General features: G+C 35.8%; 1 protein-coding gene across 6 annotated transcripts in view; it reads right to left on the bottom strand.

Moving 5' to 3' along the window:
• The window catches only part of Mlf1 (myeloid leukemia factor 1), a 36,028-nt gene that overhangs the window by 12,685 nt on the left and 2,819 nt on the right, over window positions 1–20,524 (bottom strand). For 3 of the 6 annotated variants that reach the window (XM_076574207.1, XM_076574208.1, XM_076574209.1), the window contains exons 1-2: window positions 4,211–4,417; window positions 1,062–1,203 (exon numbers count right to left, since the gene is read on the bottom strand). In XM_076574207.1, the coding sequence (XP_076430322.1) occupies window positions 1,062–1,203; window positions 4,211–4,266 (198 nt within the window). In that variant the 5' untranslated portion in view covers window positions 4,267–4,417. Of the gene's footprint in view, window positions 1–1,061; window positions 1,204–4,210; window positions 4,418–20,524 lie in introns of those variants that run through there. The other 3 variants (XM_006972630.4, XM_076574210.1, XM_006972629.4) reach the window with 1 other exon arrangement.

Genomic DNA, 20,524 nt, shown 5'->3' with positions numbered 1-20,524 from the left:
GATACATGTTTGCTATGGTTATAGCAAATACAAAAAGCATTTTAATACTCAAATGATTTTCAATATTTATAATTAATGTGCTCTTACACTGTCAATTTTTCCTGATATTACTTTTTAGCTTTAAAAAATAAAAATGATATGCATAAATATAATTAACTTGTAATATTATAGATGTAGCACCTATAAATGACACTATTTACTAATGAAAAAGAAAATAACTTAAGAGTGATTGTGTAAAGCTTACTCTTATTTGAAAAGATGTAATTTTATTTATCAAGTTTTATGATGATCCAAAATTTTTCTCTCATTAAGCTTATTGTGCAGAAAATATGAAAAAGGTTTTCTAGAGTAGTCTAGAATTCTGTGAATTGATTAATCATATGTTTGCTGTGTTCTAAATATCTATCAACATTTCAATTGCAAAGGTCCATTTTTATGGAAATTCCTACAGATTCTGTAATTGCCATTCTTGGCAGCTGAAAAGTAATAGAAAGAGGTGGTGAAAGTCAAAATGGTTAACACAAATGTGTAAACTTTACCTTTTCTTTTATTGAATTGAGTGTGTTTATAACCTCCTAGTTTGGCTCTCAGATAATCCTGCTGAGAATATGCATGTCTACAAGTCTTCTGAAATAAAGGTTAATCTAAGTTTTAAATGTCTAAGATGTCCCAACAAAAGCTTAGTGATTCAATAAAGATAAAACACCATGCTAGATTTTGTTACTATTTAAAATTTGAAGTATGCGGTACTAGGAGTTATGGCTAGCTTTAATTCAGCATATGGGAGGAAGTTCTCAGAAGAGAAATATGCAAGAAACAATGGTCTAGTATGGCTTATAACTGTATAATTTTATGGTCCTAAAGTTTTAATACACAGAGAAATTCTGTGCCATTAATAATTCATTGTTCCAGGTTTTAGCTTTTCAACATGTCTTCCTGTTTATATATTAATATTTCCATGATAGAAGTATTAGTCACACTCTATCATTGTAAGTATGTAATTTCTATAACTTTTTGTCATGTTCTTACAGAAATTTCTTGCTAGCTGTCTTTTAACTTACAGTTAAGGAATCTTCATCACGTTCTCTATGATTATGTGTTCTTCCTCTACCATCAGAGATACTGAATAAGTTTCTTCCAAAAGGCTCAGAGAAACTTCTCATCATATGGCGCATACTTTCTCGGTGTGCAAGAAAGGAATCACTGTTGAAAATACAAAATAATGGAAAATTAAATGTAATAATTTAAGAAAAACTGGCATATAAATACTACAAAGAACCTTGGGAGCTAATATAATTGTTAAGGAAACAAAATATTACAATTTAGAAGAAGAGCACTATTTAATAAAAGACCTAGTATTATAAATACAATTATAAATATAAATAAATCCTATTCTATTTGCTATCCACTATATTTATTATACTAATAAAATATACTTTCATCTTATGTTGTATAAAAATGGTAAATACAAATTACCATATCCTAAGTGTTTAAGATGAGGAAAACTGTGAAAAAAAATCAGAAAAAAAATATTTCTATCAGGTAAGACCACTATGGGAATCTACAACATAATTCTACAGAGTTTATAAAGAATACTCCATGGGCACCAAATAACCCACAAAAGTTGTCTTTTTAAACTGAATGTGTACAAATACAAGTTTGGAAAAGAGCTCTCCTGATGTATAATAATACTGGTTGGGGCTGGAGAGACAGCTCAGTAGTTCAAAGTGCGTGCTGCTCTTCCAAAAGACTGGGGTTCGGTTCCTGGTACCCCAGAAGACTCAAAACTGCATCTCACTCTAATTCCAGGGGATCCAACATCTTCTTCTGGCTTCTACAGGCTCCCATACACCTCTTTCTCTCCCACAAACAAAATCTTAACAAAAACATAACACTGCTTATTTTCAACTTTCCTTACTGACAGTGTATCATTGAGTAGGAGTACTGAGAACCATAGCTGTGTTTAAGGACATTATAAAAGTAGAGACTATATCTGTATAGTCAAACCCAAAGCAATAGATAATCGTTATAAGGCTAATTATTTTTATTTTTTTCAAGACAGGGTTTCTCTGTGTAGTCCTGGCTGTCCTGGAACTCACTCTGTAGACCAGACTAGCTTCGAACTCACAGATCCACCTGCCTCTGGCTCCCAAGAGCTGGGGTTAAAGATGTGTGCCACCATGACTTACTTCTAAGACTAATTTTTATTCTATTAATTCTAAATACTACAATCATCAAATACCAAAATATCTCAATACTAAGCCACAAGAAATGTCAAATTTCTTCGAAATTACCAAACCAACTATCGAGCTGGTTAACAATAAGGATTCCTGTTCACATCTAATATGGCAATCAAATATACTGGCTCTGGGTCTGATTTATGAATATGTGCCCCTGGTGATTTTAACTCAAATAGGTCCATATCAACATTTGAGTCTGCGGTACCCCAATTAATTAGAATTTGAGCATTTTTTCAGGAGACAGCTTCACAACTATAAAATAAAATAAAGATAATACCAAATATTCTTGTTATCAGTATCAAACTATGTAACTGGAAAACACAAAATACAATATCTGATACATTAGAAAGTTGAATAAATGTTCATTTATCTTAATTTCACTTCCTCTCTTTAAAAACATATAGAAATGATAATGTTCCAGCCTCTTTTCTATGTACTTAACAAGTATCAACTCTCTTAATATGATGCTAACTTTCACTGCAATTCCTATTCACAAGCCTAAAAATTGTAATACTTCATCACAATAGTTTTCCACATTTTTTCCAACTATAAACACACTAACCAGTGAGTCAATGTTACTTTTCATTTTAGAATATTTAAAGCACATCATAATTGGGACTTACTTTACCAAGTGCCCATATAGCTCCCTGCTGTCTAACTAAACTCCTCACAACAGGGTGGCTTTCCAGAATCCTCCACTTCAGTTATCATCTTTATAAATTTTCTTGTTAATCCAGTTCCAATTCTTTGACATTTCCACAATGAAGGCCTAAAAAGCCAACATCTGCCAGTAATCTCAGACAGAAAGGGCCTTTCTTCTGAATTATATTGCATTAATTTACAATTCAATCATACTAGCAGATTTCTTCATACGTTACCTTGCAAGTTTAAAAACTAGCATGTGGTTGGAATCACTGCTCAGTAGAATAGTGCTTGCCTGGCATATATGAGGCTCTAGGTTCAATCTCTAGCACCATAAATAACTTTTTCATTGGTGTATAATCATTGTGTGTTATGGTATGGGTTATATAGGGACATTTCATACAACTATATAATATACTTTGAGAGATTACTCCTAACTGTTAAAATCAGGCTGCACCTTACTCTAAGTTATTCCATATTATATATAAAAAAGTGATTTTTTTAAGGCTCTGACTTGCTCTGGGTAGATCCAGAAACCGTATCATCTGTTAGGTGCCACCCATCTAGCACAGACTGATAAGTGACTTCTTCCTGAGAAAAGAAAGGGAGCTACCTTTGTGAGACCTGGACCTGACTTGTATTCTATGGTCAGGCCTTTCACCTAGTAGCTTTCCTTTCAAACCTGACTCCTGGAAGCCCTGCAGCAGCTCCTGAAGCAGCTCCCCCATGGGACTGGTCTGGTTCCTTATCTCATCAGTACAGATGCTTTCTTAGCCTGTTTCTAAACACTAACTCTGTTGCAACTTTTTAAACTTGTATTCATTCTGTACCCAATACATGTGCATAGACACAGATATATTTACTGTGTTCTGTGAAATGTAAAAGTTAATATTTATAATTAGAATTGGATTAAAAGAACTTTTATGTGTCTCAGACAGGCTCCCAAGTTAGGTAGATAATATGACAAATTGCTGTCATTGAATCTGCTAAGCCTTGTGAATTTGTTATTCAGCAAATTCTGACATTGTGGAAGGATACACATTAAATGTTTGTTTGTGTTTTGGGCATAATGCAGTCACATTGCCTCTCATTGGTCCCTTCTGTTCTAGGCAGTTTCACGTTTAGTTTCATATCATATAAACATACATGACTTTGTATATCTATATAGTCTAAGGAACCACAAATGAGAGAAAACATTTGTCCTCCCTGATACTGACTTAATTTGCTTCTTATGATGACTTCTAGTTGTATACATCTTCCTGAAAATGACATAATTTTGTACTTATTCTAATTCTTTAGGTCTGAAAAAATCCATTGTGCATATATACCATATATTCTTTATCCATTCCTTTGTTGATGGACACTTTGCTTGGTTCCATAACATAGCTATTGTGGGGGCTGGAGAGATGGCTCAGAGGTTAAGAGCACTAGCTGTTCTTCCAGAGGTTCTGAGTTCAATTCTTAGCAACCACATGGTGGTTCACAACCATCTGTAATGAGATCTGATGCCCTCTTCTGGCCATGCAGACACAGCACTGTATACATAATAAATAAATAAATCTTAAGAAAAAAAAAACATAGCTATTGTGAACAGTGCTACAATAAAAACTAATGTGTAAGTATCCCTGTAATGAATTGGAGTCTTTAATAATAATAATAGTAATAATAATAATAATAATAATAATAATAAAAATAGGAATGGTACATAGGTCATATAATAGACTGTTTTTAGTTTGAGGACTGCCACCATACAGATATCCATAGTGGTTGGAAAAGTTCACATTCCCACTAGTAATGTGTAATAGCTCCCTTTTGTTCATATCCTTACCAGTACTGGTTGTTGTTTTCTTACTGACTGCTGTACTGGTTTGAATGAGTATCGACTCCACAGGGCTTATATATTTGAATACTTGGTCCCTAGTTTGGTGGAACTGTTTGGAAAGGATTGGGAGGAGTAGCCTTATTGGAAAGGTCATGTCACTGGGAATGGGCTTTGAGGTTTTAAAAGCCCTCTCTATGTAGTGTGCTCGTTCTCTCTCTCTGCCTCATTGTTGTTGTCTCAACCTGTAAGTTTCAGCTATTGCTCCAGAGCTGAGCTATTCCTGCCTGCCCACCCACCATGATGGTCATAAACTTATCTTAAGCTTCAAGCAATTTCCCAATACATTCTATTATAAGTTGCCTGTCAAACAACTGTCATTCTGATTATGTCAGAAGATATCTCAACATAGTTTTAATTTGTATTTCTCTGGTGGGTAATAAGGTTAACATTTTAAATAAGTTTATTGGTCATTTGTAGTTTTTCTTTTGAGAAGAGCCTGCTTACTTCATTATTTCATTTACTGATTAGATTGATTTCTTATGACTTAAGATTTCTGAGTTCTTTGCATGTTCCACTATTAATCCCATCAGATGTAGAGTTAGTGAAGATTTTCTCCCATTCTGTCACTGGCTCTTCACTCAATTGTTTCCTTTGTTGTACAGCTTTACAACTCCATGCAATCACACTAGTCTATTGTTGGCATTATTTCCTGAGCAACTAAGTCTTAGTAGGAAAGTCCTTGCCTATTTCTACAGCTTGAAGTGTTTTCCCTACTTATTCCTCTGTTTCAGGGTGTGAAGTATTATAGTAAGGTCTTTGATCCATTTGAAGTTAATTTTTGTACAGGATGAGAGATAAGAATATAGTTTCTTTTCTTTTTCAATTTGATTGTGTTCTTGAATACAGTTTGCAAATATTTTAGTGAGAACTTCTGTGTCTATGTTCATCAGAGAGACAGATCTATAACTTTGTTGTTGTATCTTTTTCTGGTTTTGTTATCAGAGTAATCTTAGTTTTGGTTTGACAGTGTTCCTTCTGTTTTTATTTTATGGGGTAATTTGAGAAGTCCTGGTGTTAGTTGTCCTTTACAGGTCCAGTAGATTTCAGTATTGAATCCACCTGGCCTTGCACTGCTTTTCGTTTGAAGTTTTTGTTTGTTTTTTAATTGCTGCTTCAATCTTGATACTTGTTATAGTTCTGTTTAAATTATTTATCTCATCTTGGTTTAACTAGGTCATATGCATCAAGAAATCAATCCATTTTTATATAATTTTCTAGCTTAGTGGAAATAACTCTTTAAGATACAAGAAAATCTAAACAATCTTTGGAGTTTGTAATATCTGTTGTAATGTCTCTCTTTTCATTACTAATTTCATTAATTTGTGCCTTCTATTTTTTTTAGTTTGTATGAGGGTTTGTTGATCGTATTTCTTTTTAATCTTGTTTCTTTTTAAAGAACTCAATCATTCTTTGATTTTTTTGTATTTTTTTTTCATTTTTACATTATTAATTTCTGCCATTTTATTTCTTTCTATCCACTAATTTGGGGTTCAGTTTGTTTTTTAAGGCCCTATGTAGTTTATCATTAAGCTATTAGAGCTCTCTTTCCTCAATGTAGACATCTGTAACTATAAACTCCCCTCTTAGAGCTGTTTTCATTGCATCTACTAAGTACTGGTATGTTGCATTTTCAAATTCTTTTGGTTATAGGATTCTTAAAATGTCCTTGATTTCTTCAATGATCCATTCATAATTCAACAGTGTGTTGTTCAATCTCCATGAGTTTATAAATACACTATAGTTTCTCTTTCTGTTTATTTCTATTTTTATTTCATTGTGGCCAGAGAGAAAACAAGGAATTGTTCCAATTCCCTATATTTGCTAAGATTTGATTCATGTCCTACTAGAAATCTATTTTAGAGAAGGTTCCATGAGAACTTCTCTCTGAGAAATGTATATTCTGCATATATATTGTAGAGCCACTAAAATCACCCATTATTACTGTGTTGGGTTTTCCTTACGTCTAAATTGTGTGTGTGTGTGTGTGTGTGTGTGTGTGTGTGTGTGTGTGTGTGTGTACATATGTATGTATTATATATGTATGTATGTATAAGGGTGCACATGTTTAGAATGGTAATGTTCTCCTCATGAATTGCTTCCTTAAAGTCTATTTTGTTACACTGGAACAGTGGTATATCTGTTTGCTTCCTAGTTTCATTTGCTTGAAATATCTTTTCCTATCCTTTTCCTTATGTTGTGGCTGGCTTTGAAAAATTACAATGTGTTTATCTGTCTTTTAATTAGGGAATAAAGACCATTAATACTGAAAGGCATGCATTTGTTAATTTTGTCAAGACTTAGTGTTTTCTTATTCCTCATTTGCTTAACTACTGTTTCAGCACAGCTCTCCTTTCCTAAAAACTTGTGGATATTTTTCTCTTCAGTCTGATTCAAAAGAGCTGGTTTAGTGATTATCAATTCCTTTCAATAGTTTTTATTAAGGAAAGCTTTTACTTCTCCTTCCATTATAACAGATAGTTTTGCTGGCTACAGTTACCTGGACTGACAATCTTTCAGAGTTTGAAATACATCATTCCAAACTTGCCTTGCTTTTAGAGTTCCTCTTCAGAAATCTGCTTTTATTTTGATACACCAAGACACATATAGAGATGGGCTTTTCTCTCATAGCTTTTAGTGTACTTTCTTTGCTCTCCATGTTTATTTTTTTTAATTTTATTTTTTTTCCTTTTATTTTACAATACCATTCAGTTCTACATATCGGCACGGGTTGCCCTGTTCTCCCCCTCCTACCCCTACCCTTCCCCCCAGCCCACTCCCCATTCCTACCTCCTCCAGGGCAAAGCCTCCCCCGAGAACTGCGATCAACCTGGTAGACTCAGTCCAGGCAGGTCCAGTCTCCTCCTCCTAGGCTGAGCCAAGCGTCCCTGCATAAGCTCCAGGTTTCAAACAGCAAACTCATGCAATGAGCACAGGACTCGGTCCCACTGCCTAGTTGCCTCCCAAACAGATCAAGCCAATCAACTGTCTCACCTATTCAGAGGGCCTGATCCAGCTGGGGGCTGGATCCTCAACCTTTGGTTCATAGTTCATGTGTTTCCATTCATTTGGCTATTTTTTTCAATAATTGAGTAAAACCGAAATTTATTATAAGCCACAGTCGTCCTAGGGACCTCCATGCCATATATATAGCCTCCATGGTTCTATGGGTTGTGGTCTGATTGTCTTTTATTTTATATCTAGAATCCACTTATGAGTGAGTACATACCATGACTGTCTTTCTGGGTTTGGGTTACCTCACTCAGGATAATTTTTTCTAGTTCCATCCATTTGCCTGCAAATTTCATGCTTTCATTGTTTTTCTCTGCTGAGTAGTACTCCATTGTGTATATGTACCACATTTTTTTCATCCTTTCTTCCGTCGACAGGCATCTAGGTTGTTTCCAGGTTCTGGCTATTACAAATAGTGCTGCTATGAACATAGCTGAGCATGTATCTTTATGGTATGAATCAGTATTCCTTGGGTATATGCCCAAGAGTGGGATGGCTGGGTCTTGAGGTAGTTCGATTCTTAATTTTCTGAGAAACTGCCATACTAATTTCCACAATGGTTGTACAAGTTTATATTCCCACCAACAGTGGAGGAATGTTCCCTTTGCTCCACATCCTCTCCAACATTGACTGTCATTGGTGTTTTTGATCGTAGCCATTCTGACAGGTGTAAGGTGGTATCTCAGAGTCGTTTTGATTTGCATTTCTCTGATGATTAAGGATGTTGAGCATTTCTTTAAATGTCTTTCAGCCATTTGTGATTCTTGTTTTGTGAATTCTGTTTAACTCTTTAGCCCATTTTTTAATTGGACTGTTCAGTATTTTGATGTCTAGTTTTTTGAGTTCTTTATATACTGTGGAGCTCAATCCTCTGTCAGATGTGGGGTTGGTGAAGATCTTTTCCCATTCTGTTGGTTGTCTTTTTGTCTTACTGTGCCTTTTGCCCTGCAAAAGCTTCTCAATTTCGAGAGGCCCCATTTATTAATTGTTGTGCTCAGGGTCTGTGCTGTTGGTGTTTTATTTAGGAAGTGGTCTCCGGTGCCAATGTGTTCAAGAGTGCTTTTCTATTAAGTTTAGTGTAACTGGATTTATGTTCAGATTTTTGATCCACTTGGACTTGAGTTTTGTGCATGGTGACAGATATGGATCTATTTGTAATCTTTTACATATTGAGATCCAGTTATGCCAGCACCATTTGTTGAAGATACTTTCTTTTTTCCATTGTATAGTTTTGGCCCCTTTGTCAAAAACAAGGTGTTCATATGTGCATGGATTAATGTCAGGGTCTTTCAATTTGATTCCATTGGTCTGTATGTCAGTTTTTATACCAGTACCAAGCTGTTTTTATTACTACAGCTCTATAGTAGAGTTTGAGGTCAGGGATGGTGATGCCTCCAAAGGTTGCTTTATCGTATAGGATTCTTTTAGCTATCCTGGGTCTTTTGTTTTTCCATGTGAAGTTGAGTATTTTTCTTTCCAAGTCTGTGAAGAATTGTGTTGGGATTTTGATGGGGATTGCATTGAATCTGTAGATTGCTTTTGGTAAGATTGCCATTTTTACTATGTTAATCCTACCTATCCATGAGCATGGGAGATCCTTCCATTTTCTGATATCTTCTTCAATTTCTTTCTTTAGAGATTTAAAGTTCTTTTTTTTTTTTTTTTTTTTGGTTTTTTGAGACAGGGTTTCTCTGTGTAGCTTTGCGCCTTTCCTGGAACTCACTTGGTAGCCCAGGCTGGCCTCGAACTCACAAAGATCCGCCTGCCTCTGCCTCCCGAGTGCTGGGATTAAAGGCGTGCGCCACCACCGCCCGGCGAGATTTAAAGTTCTTATCAAAAATGTCCATCACTTGTTTAGTGTTATCCCAAGGTATTTTATATTATTTGTGGCTATTGTAAAGGGTGATGTTTCTCTGACTTCTTTCTCAGTCCTTTTATCATTTGTGTATAGGAGGGCTACTGATTTTTTTGAGTTGATCTTGTATCCTGCCACTTTACTGAAGGAGTTTATACAGCTGTAGGAGTTCCCTGGTAGAGTTTTTGGGGTCACTTATGTATACTATCATATCATCTGCAAATAGTGAAAGTTTGACTTCTTCCTTTCCAATTTGTATCCCTTTGATCTCCTTTTGTTGTCTTATTGCTCTGGCTAGAACTTCTAGTACTATATTGAATAAATATGGGGAGAGTGGACAGCCTTGTCTTGTTCCTGAATTTAGTGGTATTGCTTTGAGTTTCTCTCCGTTTAATTTGATGTTTGCTGTTGGCTTGCTATAAATTGCCTTTATTATGTTTAGAAATGTTCCTTGTATTCCTGATCTTTCTAAGACCTTTATCATGAAGGGGTGTTGGATTTTGTCAAAAGCTTTTTCAGCATCTAATGAGATGATCATGTGTTTTTTTTCCTTTCAGTTTGTTTACATGGTGTATTACATTGACTGATTTTCGTATGTTGAATCATCCTTGCATTGCTGGGATGAATCCTACTTGGTTGTGATGGATGATTGTTTTGATGTATTCTTGGATTCGGTTTGCCAATATTTTGTTGAATATTTTTGCATCAGTGTTCATGAGGGAGATTGGTCTGTAGTTCTCTTTCTTTGTTGCATCTTTGTGTGGTTTGGGTATCAGGGTAATTGTAGCCTCATAAAAAGTTTGGTAGTGTTCCTTCTGTTTCTATTGTGTGGAACACTTTGAAGAGTATTGGTATTAGTTCTTCTTTGAAAGTCTGGTAGAATTCTGCACTGAAACCATCTGGTCCTGGGCTTTTTTTGGGTGGGAGACTTTTGATGACTGTTTCTATTTCTTTAGGGGTTATTGGTCTATTTAAATGGTTTATCTGGTCTTGATTTAATTTTGGTATTTGGTATTTATTCAGAAAATTGTCCATTTCTTCCTGGTTTTCCATTTTTGTGGAGTACAGGTTTTTGAAGTATGATCTGAGGATTCTCTGGATTTCCTCATTGTCTGTTGTTATGTCTCCCTTTTCATTTCTGATTTTGTTAATTTGGGTGCTCTCTCTTTGCCTTTTGATTAATTGGCTAGGGGTTTGTCTATCTTGTTGATTTTTTCAAAGAACCAACTCTTTGTTTCATTGATTTTTTGTGTTGTTCTCTTGTTTTCTATTTCATTGATTTCAGCCCTCAATTTGATTATTTCCTGGCATCTATTTCTCCTGGGTGAGTTTGTTTCTTTTTGTTCTAGAGCTTTCAGTTGTGGTGTTAATTCATTGGTATGGGATTGCTCCATCTTCTTTATGTGTGCATTTAGAGCTATGAATTTTCCTCTTAGTACTGCTTTCATAGTGTCCCATAAGTTTGGGTATGTTGTACTTTCATTTTCATTGAATTCTAGGAAATCTTTAATTTCTTTATTTCTTCCTTGACACATTGATGTTTCAGGTGGGCATTATTCAGTTTCCATTAGTTTGTGGGTTTTCTATAATTTTTGTTGTTGAGGTCTAACTTTAAGGCATGGTGGTCTGATAAGATACAGGAGGTTATTCCAATTTTTTTTGTATCTGTTGAGATTTGTTTTGTGGCCAAGCATGTGGTCAATTTTTGAGAAGGTTCCATGAGGCGCTGAGAAGAAGGTATATTCTTTTGTGTTAGGATGGAATGTTCTGTAGATATCTATTAAGTCCATTTGAGTCATAACATCTGTTAGGTCCTTTATTTCATTGTTAAGTTTCAGTCTGACAGATCTGTCTTTTGGTGAGAGTGGTGTGTTAAAATCTCCCACTACTAATGTGTGGGGTTTGATGTGCGTTTTAAATTTTAGTAGTGTTTCTTTTATGAATGTGGGTGCTTTTGTATTTGGAGCATAAATGTTTAGAATCGAGACTTCATCTTGGTGGATTTTTCCTGTGATAAATATGTAATGTCCATCCTGATCACTTGATTGACTTTAGTTTGAAGTCTATTTTATTAGATATTAGGATAGCTACACCAGCTTGTTTCTTAGGTCCATTTGCTTGGAAAGCCTTTTCCCAGCCCTTTACTCAGAGGTAGTATCTGTCTTTGAAGTTAAGGTGTGTTTCTTGTATGCAGCAGATGGATGGGTCCTGTATTCTTATCCATTCTGTTAGCCTGTGTCTTTTTATAGGTGAGTTGAGACCATTGATATTGATGGATATTAATGACCAGTTATAATTCCTGTTATTTTTTGTAGTTGTGTTGTGTTGTCCTTCTTTGGTGTATGTTGGTGTGGGATTATCTATTGCTTGATTTTTCATGGATGTGTTTAGCTTCTTTGGGTTGGATTTTCCCTTCTAGTGCTTTCTGTAGGGCTGGGTTTGTGGACAGGTACTGATTAAATCTGGTTTTATTCTGGAATATTTTGTTTACTCCACCTATGGTGATTGAGTTTTTAATAGTCTGGGTTGGCATCTGTGGTCTCTTAGTGTCTGCATAAGATTTGTCCATGATCTTCTAGCTTTCATAGTCTCTATTGAGAAGTCTGGTGTTATTCTGATGGGTTTGCCTTTATATGTTACTTGGTCTTTTTCCTTTACGGCTCTTAGTATTTTTTCTTTGTTCTGTGTGTTTAGTGTTTTGATTATTATGTGGCGAGGGGACTTTTTTTTTTTGGATCCAGCCTATTTGGTGTTCTGTAAGCTTCTTGTATCTTCATAGGTATTTCTTTCTTTAGGTTAGGAAAGTTTTCTTCTATGATTTTATTGAATATATTTTCTGTGCCTTTGAGTTGGTATTCTTCTCCTTCTTCTATCCCTATTATTCTTAGGTTTGGTCTATTCATGGTGTCCCAAATTTCTTGGACGTTTTGTGTTAGGACTTTTTTGTCTTTAGTGTTTTCTTTGACTGACAAATCTATTTTCTCTATTGTGTCTTCAGTGTCAGAGATTCTCTGTTCCATCTCTTGCAATCGGTTGGTTATGCTTGTTTCTGTAGTTCCTGTTCGTTTAGTCTGGATTTCTATTCCCAGCATTCCCTCAGCATGTGTTTTCTTTATTGTCTCAAATTCATTTTTCAGATCTTGGAATGTTTCTTTCATCTGTTTAATTGCTTTTTCTTGGCTTTCTTCCCATTTTTTGTTTGTTTTTTGTTTTTTCTTCCATTTCTTTAAGGGAGTTTTTTATTTCCTCTTTAATGGAGTTTTTCATTTCCTCTTTAAGGGAAGTTTTTATTTCCTTTTTAATGGAGTTTTTCACTTCCTCTTTAAGGGAAGTTTTTATTTCCTCTTTAAGGGAATGTTTTATTTCTTCTTTAAGGGCCTCTATCATCTTCTTAAAGTCATTTTTAGGATTGATTTCTTCTGTTTCTTCTGTCTTGGTAAATCAGGTCTTGCAGGTGTAGAATCACTAGGTTCTGATGTTGCCATATAGGTCTTTATGTTGTTGCCTGTATTTTTGCACTGGTGTCTACTCATCTCTTCCTCTGCTCGGTGCAGGTGGTGTCGGTGTCTGAGAGTGGCTCTCTTGTTCTAATTTTTAGTCTTGGTTCAGTAGGAGTTCTTGGTTAAATTGGTGCTATTGGGCTGTTTCTTCAGGGGCAGCTGATCTCAGTCAGTGAAGTATATACTTATGATTCTGGTGATCTGGTTTGGTGGCTGGGCAGTGCCTTCTTCTGTGTTCCCAGGTCACATTTTGTTCATTCGTCAACTCCTCAGCTGATCTTGTTTCTTCAGACTTCAAACTCTAGGGATCTGAATCCTCTCCTGGATGGATTTCAGTTTCACCAACACCTCCAAGTTGTTGGGTTTCACAGGATCAGCAGCTGGGCCCTGGGTTGGCCTCAGATGGAGTGTTCAGATTCGTTCTAGTTCCGTCCCTTGGAGATAGCTTCTTTCCCGGGTGTTGGGGTTAGAGGCATCCCTCCCTGTTCTAAGCTTTTGATTAAGAGTTTGTTTTCACTAGCTCTTCAGTGAGTAATAGCTCTGTGTCTGGTCTTTATTGCGACTGTGTTTTGGCTGCAGCCTGCTGGGCCTGCCTGCCTCTACCGGGCCAGTCTACCTCTGCAGGCCGCCGCTGCCGCCGCCACCGGGCCTGTCTGTCTCTGTGGGCCACGGCTGGGCCTGTATGTCTCTGCTGGCCGCCACCGCGGGCCTACCTCCTTCTGCTTGTCACCACCGCCGTGCCTGTCTCCCATGTTTATTTTTTAAGTAGTTGATGTGAGGAGGGTTTTTTTTTTTTCCTGGTCTCATTGGTTGAAAAATCTAAATATCTCCTGTGCCTAGAAAATTGCCTAGATTTGGGGAATTTTCTACTATTATTTCATTGGAAATATTTTCTATGCCTTTAGCATGAAACACTTCTGCATCCATGATTCATAGATTTGGTCTTTTCTCTTTTTCTCTCTCTCTTTCTTTCTTTCTTTCTTTCTTTCTTTCTTTCTTTCTTTCTTTCTTTCTTTCTTTCTCTCTCCTTTCTTTCTCTCTCTCTCTCTCTCTCTTTCTTTCTCCTTTCTTTCTTTCTCTCTCTCTCTCTTTCTTTCTTTCTTTTTTTTTTTTTTTCTGAGACAGGGCTTCTCTGTGTAGCTTTGGAGCCTGTCCTGGATCTCACTTTGTTGACCAGGCTGGACCCAACTCACAAAGATTCACCTGCCTCTGCCTCCCGAGTGCTGGGATTAAAGGCGTGCACCATCACTGCCCAGCCCATTTGGTCTTGTCATAGTGTCATAGTGTCCCCTAGATCTTATATTCTTGTATATTGTTTGTATTTTCTTAATTTTTCCTTGTCAATGAATGTTCCAATTCAGCCACCTTGCCTTTTTAAAGCCCCAGTACTCTGTACTTCTCGACTCATTCTATTGGTGAAGTTTTTCCTCTGAGTTTTTTACTTGATTCAATGAATATTTTCAGATTGATTTTTTTTCAATTTCTCTTTACTGAATTCTGTCTTCATATCTCATGTTAACCTTATTTCATTCAGTTGTTTGTATTCTCTTGGAATTCATTAAAAAATAGAGGGAAAAAGGAAAAGAGAACAAAGAGAAGAAAAATAGAAAAAAGAAAAAATGTGTGCAGTTAAACCTGCACTGAGCATTAAATAGAGTAGGAATGAACGTGAACTGGAGAGACCTGGATGGGAGTAGTCTGGATATGTTTTCTTGCCTGCTTGCTGGTTCTAGCTTTGATTTAAGCATTCCTTCCTGAGCTCCCAGATGCAAGTCACATCCTAAGTAATACCACTGGCACTCTCCCTCAATTGGAGAAGACAGCAGCTGAGCCAATCCTTCTAGGATACACTGGATTTTCTCTTGTTTTACTGTTAAATTTCCTATTATACTTTACTATTAAAACTAGCAATTTTTTTTTTGGCAATCATTCCACCTCTTCTTATAGCTGCATCTAACTTCCCCTGGTTTATTCCCCCATAGATTGATTATAGCAGACCATGTCTTCATGTTGTCCACCATCCTCTTCTTCCTCAAAAAAATTCTAAAAAGCACAATTGCTTTTGGATTAGCAAATGCTTAACTGAATTTGTTTTTGAGGGTAAATATACATTTTTTTATTTTGTTTGAATTCAGCTTTGTTTGGATATAATTTACAACCAATAATTGTCCAGTTTTGGGTTTTCAAAAATTTATAGTCTAAGCACAATTATGATATACAACATTTATATCATCTCCAAAGTTCGGCTTTGAGCTTTTACAGAAAATCATCTCCCCAAATTCTACTTACACTAATAAGCTTTGTGTTATATTTTCATCATCGTGATGAAATACCTCACAGAAAGAACTTAAAGGACTCATTTTGCTCATAATTTCAGAGCTTTGAGTCTATCATGCCAGAGAAGGGCAAAACACAAAAGTTGTTCTCATCAAAGTGGCTAGGAAGCAGAGAGAATACCCATGCCATGAACTCTCTTTTTCCCTGGTACTCTATCTGGGCCTCCAGTCTGTTGGGATAGTGCCAATTATATTCACCGTGATCTTTTGCCTTGGCTAATGCTATCCAGAAACTTCTCCCAAACATTCAAAGGTGTGCTTTACTAATCTAAGCATTTCTCAGTCAAATTGGCAATCAACATTAACCATCACAGGCCTTGTCAGTATAGTTTTGTGTTTTTCAGAACTCATATAATGGAATTATATAGTGTGCCATCTTTTACAACTAGTTTCTTTGGCTTAGAATAATGCTTTTGTAATTTATCCATGCTGCTTTACTTACCAAACGTTAACTAAATCTAGTACATACCTGTTAAGATATTGTCATACAGACTACTAACTAATTCTAGAAAATAAAGGCTTCAATTAGCAGCCTATACATACATGTCTTTGTGTTTGAGTCTCTATCAGTTTTCTACAGGAAATCACGACCAGGCCTAACATCAACTGAAGTCTCCATGAAGAAGATGGGGCCCCACAACAACAACAATCCCACATGGACATTAATACTATCACTAAGCTGACAAACATCATCTACTGATCAGCTTTGGACTACAAACTGCTCAGAACAATTTTGAGATGGCTAGCTGAGAGGATCCAGTTTCACAGACTACTTGAATAAGGACTTGAGATAAGCCCTGAACTTTGGCATTACGAACAGATTGGACAACAAAGGATATAGATACCTTTCCTAGAAATTGACCCAAAATTTTTCTTTTCAGAATAAAGATGCCGTTGCCCAGAACCAGAAGTAAGCAATTTTAAGAATACGACACCCACATTCCCAAAGAGGTGGTGTGGGGTGGGTGGTTTTTGGTCTTTTAATGGGTTTTGGGTCTGGGATAATTTTCATTGTTTAGGAGGGTTGGTTACAAGTTATTGGTAAGGGTTAGAAAAAGGGCTAAGCAAAGGAGATTAGATTTAATGTTCTTGTTAAAAAAAAAAAGATACATAGAAATGATAGAAGAGAGGGTAGATTATTGAATCTAGTCTGAAAAGTAAAAAGAAGATATAGATACAATATAGATAAAAATATAGATTATTAAATCTACTTTTAAAAGATAATTACTAGTTTTAAATACTTTACATTGGATTGGATTTTTGTATATTGTATACAAATTATATATATTGAGATTGATATTGTTAGAAAATGCTATATGTATATTTCTAATCTTGTTCAAGATATGGTACTTATACAATTCATTTGACAATGTAATGCAATTTGCTAATCCTTGAATGTTATTATTAGGTATGTTTTCAAGGTTGAGTAGATATATTTTAGATAGACAGGTCATCTTCAAATCTTTCAGAGATCTACAAAATATGGCATTTAAAACGTTTTAATGACTTAGAATTTTTTTTTTTTTATGAATATGGGACATGTTGGCTCCTGGCAGCACCAATCTACTTCAGAGAAGATATGGGCATTGAAGAAACTGCATATGGAGTTAACTTTTATTGTGGCAAAAATTAGCCACTGGACAACAATGCATCCTCGAATTGACTGCTGACAAACAGGACAAAATGGACATACAGGACACACAACAAAGGACTACCGATTCTTGCCAAGAGAAGTGTGGTTGTGGCTTTAACAACAGACATCTTCTGGAGGCCAGGACAATATGGCACCATCCCTGAAGTGGCCTTTGCAATCCAGAAAAGGTACAGTGCCCTTTTCTTTGAAGGTAGTTGAACAGACAGTGGGCCAATGGCTTCTGATGTGTAGTGGAACAGCAGCTGAAGCAGTTATTCTTGAAAGAGTAACTGAGCTGACAGAGTCTAACCTCTCAATGGTAGACAGGCATTTAATAAAAGAGATGAAGCCACTCACAAGCCAAGAAGAATGGACAGTTGAATTAAAAAAACATCAACAATTTCCAGAATTTAAAAGCCTGAATCATAACAGGACACTGGTTGAATTCAGATGTTTCTGGTACATGGACTACTCTCACCAAATGTGAGGTCGAACTGTAGGCCTTGTGTACATCCTACTTCACAAATGAGTCTGTGAGATACGCTAAGCCTATAGGCTGAAGATGATGCCCCAACATTGCGGAGAAACCTTGGGTGACCGTCCAGGCAGCTGGCTGTTTCTGTCAACTCAGTTTTTTTTGGAAGCTGCTTGCATGCACTTCCTTTTTTTTTTTTTTTTTTAGGTAATATTATTTCCTTCTTAGGTCTCTGAGGGAGTTGAAGATTAGTTATAGTTCAAGATTAGATGTAGTTTTCCTTGTTAAGAATTTCAGAAAAGAAACTCTTTAAAGAGGTGTAAGTGTATAAATTTGAAAGTTATTAAAAGATAGTTCTTTGTTAGTAATATAAGTTAGGATAGAAAGTGAATCAGGTACATTTTGGACTTACCGAAATAGGATAGATAATGGAGTATTTTCTCTGAGTTTGTCAAATGCAAATGGACTAGACATTGTTTAGGTATTTATTGCTTGTATACATTATCTATAGTTATTGCACTTATTGTATATAGTTTTTCTTATATTAGTTATAACTTTTTTCCTTTTTTTATTAGAAGGGGGAAATATGGTGATATTTTATTTGTGCTAAAATGTGATTTTATTTGTATGTTAATAAATAAAGTTGCCTGGGGATCAGAGCTAAAAGCAAGCCATTTAGCAGAAGTCCAGTGGTGGTGACACGTCCTTAATCCAATCACATGGCAGGCAGAGTCTCTGTGTGTTCAAGAACATAGCCAAGTGGTGACCTGAACCTTTAATCCCAGTACCAACCATAGAGACCTGGAGGTCTGTATAGACAGGCAGTGACGAGAAAATCATGTGGTTGGGTTTAGAGCCAATGAGAAGGCAGAACAGAAAGGCAATAAAAAGACATGTCACATAGGAGAAGGTCTCTCTCTCAGGGGAAGGAAGGCAGCAAGTAGTAAGCTAAAGGCCATTCGCTTGTGCTCTGATCTCTCGGGCTTTTAACTCTATATTTGGCTTTGTGTTTCTTATTTAATTTCATCTACTCATACCTATATATGATTATAATATAATCACAAAATTATTTCTAGTTTTTTGTTTTTATAAGTAAGGCTGCTTGAGTATTCAGGTGCTAGCTAGGCTTTGTGCACATAAAGTTTCATTTCTTTTGGGTAAACATCTGTAAGTATAGCTGCTGGGTTGTATAGTAAAAGTGTAACTTTATAAAAGCTGTGTACTAGGAGCTCTTTTTCTCAGCACTGTATTCTTGCTGGAACTTGGTACTGCTAGTTTTTCAATTTAAATTACTTGAACAGCAGCATAATCATATCATTATGATTGTATTTTATATTTGTTATTTATATGTGATAAAACTGAGTGCACAAATATACCTTACCCATTAAAAAATGTTTGTCTTTTGTAGTTGATTTTTTTTTGTTTGTTTGTTTTGTTTTTTGAGACAGGGTTTCTTTGTGTAGCTTTGCGCCTTTCCTGGAACTCTCTTTGGAGACCAGGCTGGCCTCGAACTCACAGAGATCCGCCTGCCTCTGCCTCCCGAGTGCTGGGATTAAAGGCGTGCGCCACCACCGCCCGGCTTGTAGTTGATTTTTAAAGTTCTTTATATAGGTTTTTTTTTTTTTTTTTTTTTTTTTTTTAACAACCCTTGGTCTTGCCTTTTCATTTTTAAATATCAAGCACATAGCTTTAAGACTTTATTATGTTTCAGGCTGAGGTCTATTTTTATCTTTGTTTTGTTTGAGATAGGGCCTCGTGTAGCTGAGGCTGGCCTTGACATCACTATATAGATAAAGATCCTTAAATTTCTAATCTCCCTATGCCTCGTTTTCTGTGGTGCTGAGGATCAAATCCAGGGCTTCCAACTCACAGAGAGCTGCCTGGCTCTGCCTCCCAAATGCTGGGATTAAAGGCAAGGCAGGTGCCAAAACAGCCTGGCCCAAAAGCTGTTTTTGTATTCACCCTATACTTCAGTGTTATCTGTAAGATCCATGGGTCCAGTTAATTTGGATATGTGATGTTTTTATTTATTTGTAAGGCTTTTTAAAAAAATTGATAGTTTATTTTCAAAATAAAAAATTAAAGAGTAATATTCTAATTAGGCAATTCTGATTCAACAATGGCATTTATTTAATGAAAATAGTAATTACTATCGGTAATCAAGAAACACTACATATAAACTGCTCAATAAATCATAAAGAATACTAAGTCACCATTAAACAATGTTTACTGAATATTTTCTAAGTTAAAGTAACCACTAGAGAATCCAATGATCAGGTACAAAGTTAGCATCAGGTACAATCTTTATATAAAAAAAGTGAGTATAATCAATGTGTCCTACTTTCCTTTTATGTAGATGGTTTAGTAAATTTGTCACTTTAATAAATTCTTTAATATTAAATAATGAATACTAATTTTGCTAGGACTGGGGTAAAAGGGGTAGGTCAAAGGACAGATAACCTGAAATATAAGTTCATTCTTTTCCTTGTTTATCCTCAGATGTGTTTATGCTATGTATAATGGTTGTAAAAAATAAATTATAAGCATGAATCAGTTTTCTAGTTTATTATTACAAATTTGCCTTATATTTTTGACAATGGTTGCTTGGATCTGAAGAAAGCTTGAAAAATGTTGAAGAGTGTAACTGATGGTCTTTTTCATGCTAAGCATGGAGGAAGGGTGCTTTTTGATGTGTGTGTGTGTGTGTCTGTTTCTGATCTGTTACTATTTTTGATCTCAAATCTTGGGTTCCTTGCCTTTGCTCAGAGGGTCATCCAACAGTTTAAATTACACTCCCGCTAGACATTTTTTAAAAAGATACTAACTACATATCAAATTACACATTTAATTAAGGACCACTCATTTTGCTATAACCAGGCATATAATAAACTCAAATACAGAAAACTAGATAACTGTAAAACCTATCTCTGAACGTCTTCTTCCCAAAGGCCT

The sequence above is a fragment of the Peromyscus maniculatus genome, chromosome 6 (assembly GCF_049852395.1).
Source record: "Peromyscus maniculatus bairdii isolate BWxNUB_F1_BW_parent chromosome 6, HU_Pman_BW_mat_3.1, whole genome shotgun sequence".
NCBI lineage: Eukaryota > Metazoa > Chordata > Mammalia > Rodentia > Cricetidae > Peromyscus > Peromyscus maniculatus.
The sequence above is the reverse complement of the archived record's forward strand: the minus strand, read 5'-3'. Positions and strand labels throughout refer to the sequence as shown.